The 15,850-nt window shown below is 37.1% G+C and overlaps 1 protein-coding gene across 1 annotated transcript in view; it reads left to right on the top strand.

Moving 5' to 3' along the window:
- Window positions 1–14,591, top strand: part of RMDN2 (regulator of microtubule dynamics 2) — a 47,004-nt gene extending 32,413 nt beyond the window's left edge. The window contains exons 8-11 of the mRNA XM_054280466.1: window positions 1,130–1,228; window positions 2,965–3,018; window positions 3,107–3,187; window positions 13,029–14,591. Coding sequence (XP_054136441.1) covers window positions 1,130–1,228; window positions 2,965–3,018; window positions 3,107–3,187; window positions 13,029–13,082 — 288 coding nt within the window. The 3' untranslated portion in view covers window positions 13,083–14,591. The remainder of the gene's footprint in view (window positions 1–1,129; window positions 1,229–2,964; window positions 3,019–3,106; window positions 3,188–13,028) is intronic.
- The last annotated feature ends 1,259 nt before the right edge of the window (window positions 14,592–15,850 follow it).

The following is a 15,850-nucleotide window of genomic DNA, read 5'->3' as shown; positions in this document are numbered from 1 at the left end:
GCTAGCATGACTGGAACAGGATGCCTTCTGTCTCCATGCAATGCTGCTCTCATGTAGCTAGAGGCATTGGGGCCAGATGAGAAAACATGATCCTGTGCATTTCCCTGCTGATCTGTATTTCTGGTCTTTGCAATGGTATTTTTCGTTTGCAAGAAGAAGCAGGTAGAACTTGATGTCTGTTCAGAGGAGAAGCATTCTGGTTGGTAGCTGTGGATAGTTAGGACAGAGTGGATTCTCATATTTTACAATTATTAGCTGACATCTCCTGGATAATTGCTCCTGTGACAGGAGCCATCAGTGCTGTGCTTCAAATACTGTGAAGGAAAAGACTTCTGGCTTTTCTTTACAGATGTGGTAGAAGTGACCAAAGGAAAGTGGCTTCACTCCTCCACTTAAATAGGCTCTTCTTTCACACTGCATTTCTTAGCAACTCCATCCTTTGCTGGAGATGTGAGGGCTGGGTGATGGAGCCAAATACCTTATGGCAGTAACCAAAGTAACTGTCAGGTGTCAGTGTATGTAAGTCATATGCATTGTGTGGCAATATGACAGTTCCCTAAAGTCCTTTTATAGCAGCTGATCTTCCTGAAATGAGAAGAGGTCATTGGCAAGTGTTATTTGTTAGATTGGAGGAGCTAAAAATTGAGCCTATTTCTTAACAGTGGTTGTCACCAGCTTCTGTGTAATAAATGAACTTGTTACACAAGCTCCAAAACCACTCACATTTTTACAGCAGCAACACTTTTTTATAATGTAGGAAAGGAGTCAAGTTCATAGATTATCTTGCAAAGCTGTCTATTTCATGAAAACCTCAACAAGTACTATTTCTAGCCTTAGGTTTTTAAAAAAGACAAGATGCTATGAAACCTAAAATGTACTTTAAGCTTTGAACATGGAAGTAGCCTTATATTGAGGATGTTGGTGTTTGGTCATATGACTCTAAACTCCAAAAGACTGCTTTGAGCTGGCCAAACTGACACTATAAAGCATTCCTTTATAGGTTCTTTTCCAAAATATGTTGTATAGGTAGTGCAATACGAAAGACAGTATTTACTGCAAAACTGAAAAGCAACTCTTAAGAAATCTCACTTTTTAATGTTTTGTTTGTTTGATTGGTTTTTATTTCTAGGTAGCTCAGTTGTCGTGGCTTGAAAAGAAAGTAGCTGCTGCTCTCTTTGGGACTCCACCAACTTCAACAGTGGAAGAAGCATTGCAGAATTTCCTTAAGGTAAGTCCTAGCCAAGGGTTTTCCTGTATTGCTGTTTGCCAGCTGTTATGTGTGAGTATTGTCAAATGTCTGTTCAACAGAATGTGTTCAGTAGCTATACATTCAGAGCTCTTCTAAACACCACTGAGCTTTCTATTAAAATATTTTTTTTCTTTTCAGTTTTAAAATTAGTTTGGACTGAGTGGTTAGCACCTTTCTTTTCTTTATTTAGTTTCAGGAAATTCTCCAATTAATTGCTGTGGTTAATAGTTATTGAATTGAATGTGTTGTGAATATAGATTAGTTACATAGGCTGCTGAAACAGATGAACCATAGTGATAGTGATTGCTGATTTGCCTGTTTCTGCAAGAGAGTTGACATAGGCAAGGAAAACTTTGACATTGTGATCCTTCTCTTTTTTCTGATCTGAAACTATTTTCCACTGAATTTCAGTAGAAGCCTTTCTTATTTGTGAAGATGAAATGGCTTTTGTAGTGTAGTAGAGAAGAAAGCCCTGTCATATATAGGTCCATGTTCCTGGGCATTCTGTTTGAACACAGTTATGAGAAAACACCACATGAATAAAATAAATCTTTCCATATGAATAATTTCTGCTTCTGGAGCTCCAAAGCATACGAGGTTTTCACATTCATAGATTCAAAGCATAAACTTCTATCATTACAATTACTATCAAAGTTTTTCAAAGAAATTGGACAGGCATCTTTTCCTCACTGTAAAAATTTCTTCTTTTCTGTGTTCTTAGTCTATTTAAGGACTGAAAATCTCCTGAATTTTGGACAGTACAATACATTACCATCTTCCCAGTTTAAGAGATTTTATCTTGAAGGTCAAATTCCAAAAGTGGTAGAAATAATTTGAAACATTTGCTTTAGCCTCAGGGTATTTTGTGGTGGGCTGCCGAGTGACTGTGGTTTTAAGTCATCTTCAGCAACAAAAATCAAATTACTGTCTAAAAGACAACTGTTTAGGTTTCTTTTTCAGTTGTTTGATTCTACACAGTTGTGGTAAAGCAGCATTGTTTTGGTCCAAAGATTACAGCTACTATAAATTTCACTGATGTAATTTTCCCCTCCCAATAGCTGTTCTTTGATTAAAAGCTGCTTCTTTGTTAGTAGATAATTAGTAGAAGTTTTACTTATCTTGCAAGCTTCTATATCCTTAATTTGTTTAAAAAAAAAGACGTTATTAAATTTTATAAATTACCTGAAATTTTTAGAAGATGATAATTTAAAAAGAAAAGTGAACCCAAAGCCAGAAAATAGGAGAATGTGGAAGGGAAATAATTGTAAAATTGATAAACACAGTTCTTTACTCATTACACAAAATGTGAATGTTGGTTACTTTCTCACTTCTTTGATGAGGAAATAAATGTTAATAATCTATAGACAGTGGTATCTTTAAACCTACCCTGTAAGTGAATGAATCCAATAGATCTTGTACAGAATGACCCTGGATCTTTACAGAGTGCTTAGGGTGAGAGGAGAACAAGCAGTACAGAACATTTTCTGTGTTCACTGTCAGCATCTCATGTGCCTGGTTTAGGGTTGGAGTTTTGTAATTTTTTGTTTTCTTGATTTTTTTGAAGTGCTACTAAGCAGATTGCATTACACAGAGTAGGGATGATTCGGTCTGATGTTTGAGGAAATGTAGTGCATTGCTAAAAATGTTATGCAGACCGCATAAATCTCATCATGCAAGTTTTATGTCTATTTTCTTTCCTGTTTTTTATTATTTAGGCAGAAGAAATGCATCCAGGATATTCCAAATGCAATTATGTGTATTTGGCAAAGGTAACCAAGTTCTTTTAAAAATAATGATTTGTAGACTCTGGTGTTCTTACAGTGGTCTGATTGGAAACAAAATGTTTTTTCTTTTCAGTGCTATAAAGATCTTGGCCAGAAAAGCAATGCACTGAAGTACTGTGATTCTGCACTGTCAATTCTCTCAGTTACTAATGAGGTGGGTATTGAGAGTGATAACTTGTTCCCTTGTGACTGCTCTCTTGTCTTTGGCATCCATTATTGCACTGCCGGTAACAACATAATGTTTCAGTTTTTCCTCTGAACGCAGAACATTCCTTTTTCCTCCACTCTAGGTTGCCTCATTACAGTTGTCTGTATCAACAGCTTAAAAAAATCTTTGTTTGGGGAACTGTTAGGGACTCGTCTGTATCAGAAATTGAATTGTACTCTTTGTAATTCAACCCACTTCATTAGATCATCTTGAGCATAAGCAGTTGAGTGTGTCACTCTAGCTGTGCTGAAATTTTGCCCCAGACCTATGCTTTTCTCAATTGAAAGCACTCTGGATTTTTGTCCTACAGTCTCTATCTCTGCTCCTGAAAGCCTCTGAAATGTGATTCTTGTTAAGGGCAGTATGTTAATTACAGCAGAGACAGATGAGTTATTAAAGATTGGCTTTGTCTTCAACCACAGGGCAGTTAAGGAGGCACAGTTCAAGTCACATCTGCTAGCCTAGAGTCTGTTCTAAAAGGTTACTAGATTCCTCTTGAGACCCATTACAGTATTTTAGGCCTATTAGAGCATTTTTGGTATGTGGACACAAAATTTCTACAAATATTTGAGAGATCTAAGTTGTTTAATTTCTCAAATATAAACCAAGTCATGGCAAGAAGGTTCACTCTGTCTGATCTCATGTAGAAGCAAGTTCCATAACTGACCTGTAACTGGAAACATCTTACCATCCTAGAGCATGACGAGTTCAAACCTGAGCTTTTTCAGCCTAAGGGACCCCCTCTGAGCACAGCAGATGTGGTATGGAGAAAGAGAGGTGATTCCTGAGAGGAATTGGCCCCATCCCATTTAATTCTTTGAAGTTAAGGAAAAAGACCATTAAATAACTCTTTAACTTGATTGACAAAAAATGCTGTGTGTGGAGCACTAACATGTTTATGTCAAGTGTTCCTGCTGGGAAGAGAGACCCCTGCATGCCTCACCAGCCGCTCTCCTGGGTGGCCTGATTTTTGGCCCCAGTTACAGTATGTACCAATCATAAATTAAGTAATCATTGCTTAAGGTCAGTGTTTCTTTAAATATGTATTGATACTGATATGACATTAACAATGATTGAATTCTCTTTATTCTTTACTTACTGTTAAAATATATCTTCAGCTTGCCTATTACAGAACATAGGAAAAGCTGCTATAGAGTATCTGTTCAATATCCCATCACATTTGTGAAGTATCAGCAGACCTGAGAAGGAGAAGGAACCCTGAGATGAGAGCAGGAATTCAAAAGGAGTCTGAGGGATAGGTGTATGTATTCTGACAAGCAGGGTGGTGATGAGAACAAGAATTACACTGATTTGTGTAATCAGAAGAGTGAGCATCAAATGGGCCCTAAAAATCTTTTGTCCATCTGAAGAGGACAAGATGATTTGACCTCTCCTGTTTTGAAAAATCCTATAGGTATCACAGATTAATCTCCTTTATCTTGTTTACTTGTGATGTGTTTTGAGTTAGATTTAGGAAAAAAGAGTCCAGAAGAATATGGCATTAGGGCAGTAGTATGTAATTCAATTTAAAAAAAAACAACCAAGCACTCAGCACAGGGTAAAAAAACCAAGTGCATGCTGAAAGAAATTACTGTGAAATGGAGATCTGGAACATGAACTCTGCTGTTGCTGGTTGTTACCTCAAATCCCATCTGAATTCAAATATTACATGTTGTTTTGGTTATTGTGTTACAGAAAGACTGTTACTGATTTTTGGGAAAATGTGTTGGAAGTGAAGTGGTTCAGGGCTTGGAGCTGTATGTAGGAATAACATTTAGTGAGATTAGTTTAAGAGGGGAGAGAGACTGTAATAAGACTGAAGAGGCATTGGGGAGAGAGTAATAAACAGATGCTAATATGCACTTTATTATTGCCTGAATTGACTGCAGCCCTGTAGAAGTTGGGGCTCATGGTCTTAAAAAAAGCACAGGTCAGCAGCAGTTTGAGGATTTCTTTCCATTTGCCACAGCTCAGGATCTCAGGGTTGTCAGCAGTGTGGTATTTTGTCATAGTCATGTGAAACCCATCATTCCCAAGTGTAATCATAGTTTCTCATATGAATTTTTTCTTTCTTCAAGCAGGGGAACTCCTTTATTGTTTTTAAATGTTGGCTTCTAGTGAGAAACATGTATTTGTATAAAGGCATAAAATCAGGAGCAGGCTGAGAGACAAAGTTTCTGGAAAGGTGCCACGTTGAGGAAATGTATAGTATGTCATGATAAAAATCATCCTGCAGAAAAATTATCATAGACAGTGGTTTACTTTTTATTGCTTCTGAGCATCCACAGTTTCTAGTGCCTTCTGGGAACCAGAGGTGCTTGGCATCAGTAAAGTAGCCCATAGCTCATTTTAATCCTCAAGTCAAATTCTCAGCTGTTCTAATTCAGGACACTTCTTTAACACTTTTTCTAGGATTCATTTCACATAACATTTCAAGTTAAGTGATACTATTTTTGTCTTGAATGTTATGTCACATCCAGATATCGCTTCTGTGCCTCTGTCTTACCATTTACAGAGTTTGTTTTAATTCAAGGGGTAAAGGGGCTTCCAAACATAGTTAATTCTTGTTAAAGGAAAAAAAAAATCAAATGGCCTGTTTCAAACCTATTCTGAATCTTAAAAAGGATACACAGAAATTATAAAAACAGAAACAAGTCCTGATTGAGTGAGTCCTGTAAATTAAGAGTTACAAGACGATTTGTAAAAACAGGACAGTTTTAAAAATAGTTTGGCACATTTTTAACTTATCAGTCTATGCATTCTTTTTATTTTAAAAGGAAATATGTGTGATTTGGTTCAAATTACATCTGGAAAAACATAGCTGATATTACAGTGCAACTTTAAAGACCTTTCTCTATCCTTTCTAAACAAAAAGCCTCCAATGAATCATGCAGTCCTTCCTTGGCCATAAATAGTGTAGAGTGGTACTTCACTGCTGGAGGTGCATGGGACACTAAATTGTCCAGTTTTTCTCTGGTTGCTACCCAGGTGGATAACCTCAGGGTCCTGGGAAACATTTGCCCTTCAGTAAAAGAGATCCCAATGTTCAGGGCTGCTGTGAGTTATTGTTAAGTGCTCAACAGCTGCTCTGTTCATCTAGAGGATGTTGCATTACCCTTACTGAGACTCATTACTTTGTAGTCAGAGCCTTGCTGACTGTGACTGTGTGAAGGGCTCTTCAAACCAGATGTGGTGGAACAAAATTACTTTTTTTAATTTGAAGACAAAAATGTAATTTAATTTTGAAATCATGAGTATCTGTCTTGGATGCAGAAAGACAGAACAGGTAGAGGGTGCATGTGTGTGTGTATGGTTAAACACATGGTGCTTTGCTTGTAAGGGGAATAAGACCCTAATTTCTTGTTTATAATAAAGATTGTTGGAAGTTTTCAAGACTGGGACTCTTAGAATTTCAAGTCTTAATGTAGAATTATAAAGTGTAATAGTCACAAAACTGTTTTTTCTTGTGTCTGGAGACAAGCATGAGCATGACAATGAATTCTATGCTTGTAGGACCAGTAAGCTCACCACAAAGGAGTTAACAGCCCAGCAGAGAAAGAGATTAAAATTTCAAGGTTCTAGTCTCTATTACATTTTTTTAAAAAATTAATCTCAAAAGCAGCAGTTGCATTACAAAAGGTGTAGTCTTGGAAGAGATGAAGACAGGAAAGCAGGAAAAATGCAAAGGAAATCAATTTGTACTGAGTTGTTGAAAGTCTTACTTAAAATGTAGATTAAAACTTCCCTAAAGATAAGTGTTTTACATAATTATTGGTGATTTTGTGCAGTCTGTCCTTCCCAGGAGTTAGAAATGATGGCAATTCAGAATTGAAATTAACAAAGAAGAGAGGTTTAGATCTTACAGAAATTCATGGTTATGACATTCACTTCTTACAGGTGTAGAATAGTAGGAAGCAGAGATTTATTAAAGACTCTGCTTTCAGCCTCAGTGACATCTGAAACTTATGTGGAGGAGGTGATAAATGTAATAATAGGCAGCAACAATGGCTGAATTTTTACACAAGAATGCAGCTCCTGAGGAGAACTCATACAATTTTCTTCTTTCATTTTTTTGTACAACACCATAATTGATTTCCCTGGCTATTAATTTAATTTTTAATATTGTTTATAAGGAAAAAAGTGGGATTTGCAGAGGGATGGAAGAGAGGTCAGAGTGTAAATTTCAGCACCCATCAGCTGTTCCATTCCAACCATTTCTCTATCTGTATTTTCAAGTTTTTCCAAGAAATACCACTCCAGCAGCCATGGATTGGTCATATGAGCAGACCTTGTTGTGATATTTCCAACAGATCTTATTTGAAGCTGCTATTGTAATCTGTCCTTCTGAGTAAGATTTTGAGGAGAAAAAAGTAATTTACTCTTGCTTTTAAAGTGAAGGTTGCAAATTATGACTTGTTTTTGGAAAAACTACCAATTGAAACAGAGTAATTTCAACTAACCTTATGAAATGTTTTTGTTTTCTCATCAGCCAGAATATTTTCTTTTCATATCTTCAACTCAATACAAAATGTCATGCTTTTCAGACAATATTTGTTGCTTTAGATTTTTTGCATATTTGTCCTCCAAATGGCCAGCAAAAATCAATGATGTTTCAATTGAAAAATAATGGAAGTGTTCTGATTTGTGTTCATTTTGAATTCCAGGCTATTGTTTTCCTGCTAGTACTGTTTGTGGAGTTGAACAAGAATTTCCTAATAGCTACCACCAACTCAAAGCTAAAATATTTTTTGAGTGTGCTTAAAAAAACTATTCCTTAATTAGTGAGTTTGTATACAATGAATGTGACTGCTTCAAGTGCAGGGAATACACTTTTTAAAAACTCATTATAAAGAAATCAAACTTCAAACTAAAATTCTAGGGGAAGGTGAGACATTTGTTAAAGAGTTGCTAAAATAATTTGAGACTGCCCATATTTTACAATATTTTGTTACATTACTTCAAAGAATAGTCTATTTTTCTCTATCTTAGTGATCAGATCAGTTTTCTACCTGCATATTTTTGAAGTCCTTGAAAAAAGCTTTGTTTGCATTGTGTACTTATTTCTTCTCTCCCTCTGAAAATTATTCCGGAAAGTGAAGATATTTTTTGTGGTGTTACAGTTTCATACATAAGGATGAAGTTTATCCTCATAAATACCAAGCTTATTATATTTATGATTAAACTGACTATCACACAGTATTCATTTCAACATCCTATCAAAGCCAACGCAGTTTTAGCATAGTTCTTAGTCCAGCAAGACTGGTCAGCAGCCAGTTCCCCAAAGTATGGAGTGTGTCTCTTCCACTGGCATTCTCATGATGCAGGGACAGAGTGGAAGAAGTATTCACAGAGATAGTGGTAAACTCCAAGATTACAAAACAGATTGGCAAAAACCCATTCTGAATTTTTGTAGAGTAGCTGGGCCAAGTCAGACTCCTGGGATTTTAAAATATATTGTCTTGGAGGCAGTATGTAGGGTGAAGGAAGCCTTGACAGGCACCTTTCTGAGAGGGCTGTAACTGGGTGTGATTGTCTTTCAGCAATGACTGTGCAGAAAGAAAAGCTGTAGGTCCCATCATGGGAGAGGCAGACAGAAAGAGGAGAATGTCTTGAACACCAAAAGCTCCATATTGTATACAGTAGTAAAAGAAAAACAGATCATAGGTGAAATGTAGTCTTTCAAGTCAGGAAAGAACTAGCCAATTAAAATTTTACATGACTACTAACTATTCTGAATTGTATTCTGCTGGTTTGTAATTTTTCAACAGTAGTCCTTGAATGAGCTCATTTTCATATTCTTCTGGGTGAGAAAGGATATTTTCCCCTCTACTTGAAATAATATCCAAAAATCTATAATTATTGACAGCTGCATATTTTAAAGCTGTTCTTGCCTTGATCCTAAAAGCCTTGAAAAGTTATGGTTAACCCCCAGAGAAGATAGTGATAATATGAAAGAACATAGAATACACCAGATTGTGGCATACAGCAGTCATGTAGAAGAAGAATAATCACGTGGATGATGCATTGGTGTGTTTCAATATCAAAGGAGAAAGCTCATGGCGCTATACAATTGTTAGTGCACACTACAGTCACACCATCTGTGAGAGTCTGTCAGGAAACCAGGAAGGGATAGGATAGCATTTAGCTTTGCATGATTTATACTGTCCACAAGAGCTATTGCTCTCTGTCAACCCTTGTACATACTTGGGAGTCTCTTCTGCTAGTCCAGGATTTCTGCTGGAGCTGTGAGGGAATGATACAGCTGTAGCCAAAAGCAGGAGTGTCTCTCAGCACCTCATTGCTGTTACTGCATATCAGAGTACAGCTTTGGACCACCCTTGCAGCCCAGCTCATTTAATATACCATGCTGCCCTGCTGACTTCAGTGAAACCCTACAGGATGCATGTCAGCTTGGGATTTGGCAGTGGTTGCACACAATTATGTTTTCATTGGCTGGTGTAACCATTTTGGTTGTGGTCATGGGGCTGTATCGTTCTCTGCTGACACTTGGGACTTTGTCAACAAGTGCACACATGTGCAGTGCCTGGGTTGAGTGTATTAGCACATAAGGAAATAATTAACAGAGATGGAAGGTAAAGTCATTCTCTTTCTGTCTTGGCTTTAATTACCATTTAATTTTTACATGCATATTTATATGTGTAATTCTCCATGTATATGTATCAGTAAATTTTTTTCAGCAAAAATGAACTGTCAAAATGTGAACCACTTCCAGTTAAGCCAACATTCCCTTTTTCCCACCAGCTCTCTCCCTTCTTGCTCTTGTTTTCAACTCCCTCTCTCCCCTTGTTCAGTCCTTGGCCTCCCAGGTCTTTTTTTCCTGTGCATATCCCCTGTGAATGATGAAACATAAAAGTAAAGCAACAAAATACGAATAAGGCAAAATATGGTCCCTGACCCTGTAATTTGAATACATTTTGTGTAGCAGTGTGCAGAACATTTTGAACTCATATTCAACTCTGAAAATGATATAAGGAGTGTTTAATAAATGTAAGCCTTGACAGTAGAAAGACAAGGTTGAAAATGGCTGTGTATTTAGTCAGTGCTGAGCTAAGCCTCGGGGTGAACAAATGGGATTGACGCAAGTATGTTGCATTCCTCCTACAACTTGCACCTCTTCTTCTGCTTGCCACACTCTAAAGAGAAACCCTGCTGTCTGGGAAAAAAAAAAAAGAAAGAAAAAAAAAAAGGCTGACCTTATTGTTCATTTTCAGAAAGCCACAGACCCAGAAGTCAACAAGGAAGAGAGTTGGCCCAGGACAGGATTTATGGCTTTTTCTTTCTATTAGCAGCAAAGCTTTGGCAATAATGATGTTTTCACCCTAAAACCAGAAACTAGTACACTGAACAGAGTTGTGGCTTCTCTCTCCTTTTAGCATGACACACCTCTTGGTCTGGAAGGAGTCTCTCCAAAGGTGACATAATATTCCCTTCACTGACCATTCTCAGCTCTGTTTTTAATGCCATTACTGATTTTTTTCAATGCTTTTGCCGTACAAGTTGTTATTGACCGGAAGCTACTGGCTCAATTAATGCAACCCGTCAAGCAGTTTGCAACAATAATTCCTGCTTTAACTGATGTTTGCCTGTTTAGAACTGGCAAACCAGAGGTAGAATGCTTTGCACGTTTGCAGTTTCTTCTCCAGACAGTTCTCAGAACAATCTTGGGTTTTGTTCCATTCTTTTTCCTAAGCCCAGAGGAAGATTCAGGGAAGATTGCCCAATGTTTTCTGGACCTTTGCAACTTGTAAAGTTCGTTGCCCAATAAAATCCTTTACTTCTAAAGAGACAATTATCCAAAGTTGTTTGGAGATACATTTTTTAAATGCTGTATCCTGCAAAATGAGTAGAGAATCCCATCAACTGATGAAATGCTGAACACTATTCAGATATGAGAAAACCTGCAGCTTTATAATTTTCAACTTAGAAAAGTATCATAAGAGTACAACCAGATACAACTAAGCTTTTCCATTTCTTACTAGCATGGGACAATATCTGGCTTTTTACTTTTTTTTATTTAATGGAGTTTAGAATCATTTTCACAAGTTGACCACAGTCAGTACAGAAAAGAGTCTGTTTTCCCTGAATTAAGGGAAAATTTTGAGGTTTTCAATTTTTGTTGAAAGCAACGGCATGGTGCTCCAGACTGCCTGTAGTGACGTGGAGTTTAAGGGGTGCTCTATGCTGCATGACATTTCCTTCTGTTAGAGTATTTTGGCAAGAGCTTACTAGCTTTGCAGTGTGTGCCTTTAAAGGCCTCTGATAAATGATTAGGCAGATAGTTTAGCCTATTGTTGCCAGTAGGAGTAAGGCAGTAACTCCAAGAGAAGTGTCCAGCTAATGTATTAATGCCTTAATCCAGACCAATAATATGATGTAGTTTGACATGTCTGGCATATGGTTTCTATCATCTCAATATTCTTCTCTGTTCCTCCATGACATTATAGACAACTAACCAAAATAAAGAGAAGCAGGAATTTCTTCACCCATAAAATACATTCTAAAATGTTCTGTATTTTGTTCCAGCTCTTTGGTTGATTGAGTAATGAAGTGATCCTGAAATCTAGTGATTACTTCACTGACTGTCTACAGTATTTTCCTTCAGAATATCCCATGGCATTATCATTACTGGACCCTGTCATTAGAAATACTTACACAAAATCTGTGATGTGCAGGCACTTTTCACTTGCACTGTTAAATATCCATGGGTGCATGTGTTGCGTGTTTGGACCCTTATGAGCCTTCAGGCATGAGGTGGTGACATTTTAGAAATGTGGTTTTTAAACCAAGGTGCATTTTGCAAGCTAGAAGTTTCACAGCAACAGCAGCTAAAGGGAGCAGATTATATCCAGGGGACACTTAAAAACAAGTAGAATAATGGAGTTTTTGTACTGTGGTTACATGCTCATATGCATGTGCCCCTTTCCGAACAGATTATACATGGAATAGCCAAAACATATGTCAGTGGGTACCTGTGAGACAGTCTTAGGTTTGAAGCCCCATGCAAGCTGTGCACTTATAACATTGGGGCCTAAAAGGAACCTTTTCCTGCTTTTTCCTGCTGCCCTAGGAGTACAGTGTAGTGTTGGCTCTGAGCATTGGCCTAAAAGGAGCCTTTTCCTGCTGCCCTAGGAGTGCCGTGTAGTGCTGGCTCTGAGCACAGCAGGACACCTGGCTCTTGCTCCTACTTTGGCTCTGCCATGAGCCCAGTAGCATAGGCAAAGCCCAGTGTGGAAGCTACTGAGGGTGGAGTCCGCCCATGTTGGCTGTTACAGGCAGGTATGGCTGTATGCTCTGAACCCACAATCTAACCTATGTCATTAATTACATTTCCCAATGTTTTCTTCTTAGTTGCATAATAAATCATTAGCAAACATCACAGAACATCTTTAGAGAAACTGCATGTGGTCGGGATGTAAGATTACATCAGGTATAAGACAAGGCAGTACTTTATGCAAAGTACACCAATAAAAATTATATCCCAGGCTGAAGGGCTTACTGGTCTGCTGAGAAGGCTATTTGTGGGCTAACATTTTAAGTTCTTTAACAGAGCTGTAAAGGGAGGGCTGCCATCTGGCTCTTGTTTTCACTTCAAACTTTATTTTTGTATTCACTGATAAATTAGCTTACTATGCAGTCTTTACATTTTGTGGCTGTTGCAGTTGTGTGTTATGTCTGTTGTTAGTAAAGAAATGTGGATAGGCACGTATTAGGCAAATGAAGGGATTTATCCTCTCTAAATTGATGCATGGTTGTCTGTTTCTTTCAGGATAAAGAGGCCCAGAAAGACTTAGAGGCTTTACTTCTTACGCTGAAGCTCTGATACTACGTACTTTTAACTCTTCACGCTGTAATAAAATTGTAAAACTAAAATGAGACTGGAAACTGCGGGTAAATTTCAGCTAAGTCAATGGAAAAACAATCATTGATTTTGGTTGGCTTGGATCGTGGCCTTTAAGTGTCTGGCAATTATGGTATTAAAATAATGCATTCATTTTTGAATATTTATAATCTTGTACTGAAATTTCATTTTAGATTTCTGACACTGTGAGTCTGATTCTCTGATCATGAGGTCCACTGCTGGCAATGGACATACTGAGAGTTTGAATGCAAAAGGAATAAATTTCACTCTTTGAAAGATGAATCAACTAGTACATGATGCCAGCATAGAACTGTGTGTAGCATAAACAAACAAAAAAATGTTTCTATAGTAAATTATATTTATATCAACTAATTTACACAGATGTGTACAGAAGAAAATCATTAATATTTATGTTTACACATTTCTCTACTCTTAAAATATTACAGTCTTGTTGAAGTTAAACAAAGCTGTTGCCGCAACAAAGCTCTTTTTACTTTAAACCTATTGTTGGTTTTACAAAGAAATGTGAAAATTTTATAAATTAAATATTATAATTTATTTGTAACATCAAGTACAATATTAAATATAAGAGCAATTAAATAAAGTGGTTTAGAATAATCTATTACAGCTCTGATATTTAATGGATTTGTATCAGGTTCTCCATCAAGTTTGTGAAGTCTGGCTCTCTGTCTTTGAAGAGTTGCCTAATGTGGTTTCATCAGTGTCTTTGAAGAACCTAGTCTAGCATGTATCCATCACTAACCTTTTATATCATCTATATAACATAACCTGTACATAAAAATAGACTACTAAAGACCTACTACTTCTGAGTGTATTGGACAGCAGTGTTTTCAATAAAATATAGCAGATAGGTAAAGAATTTCCATTCACCACTGGACTGATCCAGAGTACACCAGAGTCTGTAGAAGAAGAGAGGCCAGTTGTGATTGGCTTTTAATTCAGGTTCTTAATCTAGATGCAGGGAGTGTACCTTGAAGAAGTTGGCGTTTCTGTTAAAGAACATTGAATTGAGTAGGGACAACTGTATGTTCCTTTGATCAATTTGATGTGTAAGATAATGTGGACCACTTTATAGCAAAGACGGAGAGATCTTCACAAATTGAAATATGCCTTTTTTATTTGAATGTTCATCCTGTGGGAAAAATAGTTTCTATATGTCCTCATTTCAAGAGTTCTTTTTTTTCATACATAATCTCAGAGAAAAGGGAAAATGAAAGATTAATCCTTTAACACTTCCTTCTATGACAGTCTTGTGATTCACGCAGAGTAACTGGCTTGTGAATGGGGAAGCTGGAAAGGTGACACATCGTGATTTTGGTAAGGGGCTCTTGGTAAAGTCTGCTTTTGATGTTTTCATAGCCAATGCAAGAAGCATAGCTTAAAAGAATCTACAAGAGTGATTTGTATTTGGGGTTGTTGTTAACAATTCACTGTCACCTAGGAAAATGTAATAAGGAGGCCTTTCCTGAAATCAATTTTATGCAAATTTATATCCTTTATAAAATAAATTGGATTATGCAATAGATACTTCATTTACAAGTAATTATTGCTGATAAAAGCTGAAAGTGCATTGGAAAAATAGATTAGAACAAGAAGTTACTTACATTAATTACTGAAATTACATGATGTAAGTAGGATTTACTTCATTGAGGGCAAATATAAAGTCTTGAATTGAAGTAATTAACAGAGATTGGAGGAGACCAGGCTAGTTGTAATAATATGGAAAAGCACATGCAGATTCCAGTGAGTGGCAAGTTATTCATGGGTCAATAATGTTATGTTTTTGTGAAAAAGCAAATTTCATACTAGACTGAATAAATAAACATTCCCCATTAAATTCACATGAAATAACCTTTTACTCTAATTAGGCCTAATAAGTTCTAATGAGGCCTGAGCTGGTGTACTGTATCTGGTTTCAGGCACCACACTTGAGGGAGGTTGGGGTCTAACTGGAAGGAGTCCAGTGAAGAGAGAGACAAGAAAGATGAGAGTGCTAGACAACATTATTTTGCGTGCAAAACATGAAAGAATTTGGTGTGTTTAGTCTGCAGGAGCAAGGACTAAAGGAGTATTCACATTTGTAAAAAGCTTTTGCAGACAAGACACTAAAAAAAGAACCCCAAACCTTCTTCTCCAAATTCCCTATTCTTAGGACAAGAGGCAATTGCCTCCCTTCAGATTAGGCATTAGGAGAAAATGATCCTGATGGTAACTTTGCAAAGCCCTGCAATACATTTCCTGAGAACATTATAAAATCATTTACTTAAGTTTTAGTATAAAAGTTAAATCAGATGTCATACACAGGCAGTGTTTAAGGCACGTTCATCCTCTGGCAGAGGTTGGACTAGATGACTTGTTGAGATCCCTCCTGGCCTTGCTGTCCCTGGGCAGTGCACAACTCCAGCTCCCTGAGAGCCGCAGGTGCTCCTGCAGGGGTTCAGAAGTCGGTGGGCTGGCTCTGCACACACTGGCTCAGATTTGGGCCCACACTACCAAATGAGTTTGTACTCTCGAGTATTTATCAGCATGTTTCAAGACTTGAATTTAAAGATGTGCGTCATGACTGCTGTTGACTATTTATTATAATGGTGGTTTTAATCCACACGGTTACATTTTTAAAGAAATTTATGATTTTATAAATGAAATTACTGATCTTTCTTTTCAGCCTTCTGAATTAAGCCCATTATTCAGTTTTAATTTTTGCTCAT

Source organism: Melozone crissalis, unplaced genomic scaffold (genome assembly GCF_028551555.1).
Source record: "Melozone crissalis strain CALT ecotype California unplaced genomic scaffold, PUWL_Pcris_2 ptg000027l_1, whole genome shotgun sequence".
Lineage (NCBI taxonomy): Eukaryota > Metazoa > Chordata > Aves > Passeriformes > Passerellidae > Melozone > Melozone crissalis.
The sequence above is the reverse complement of the archived record's forward strand: the minus strand, read 5'-3'. Positions and strand labels throughout refer to the sequence as shown.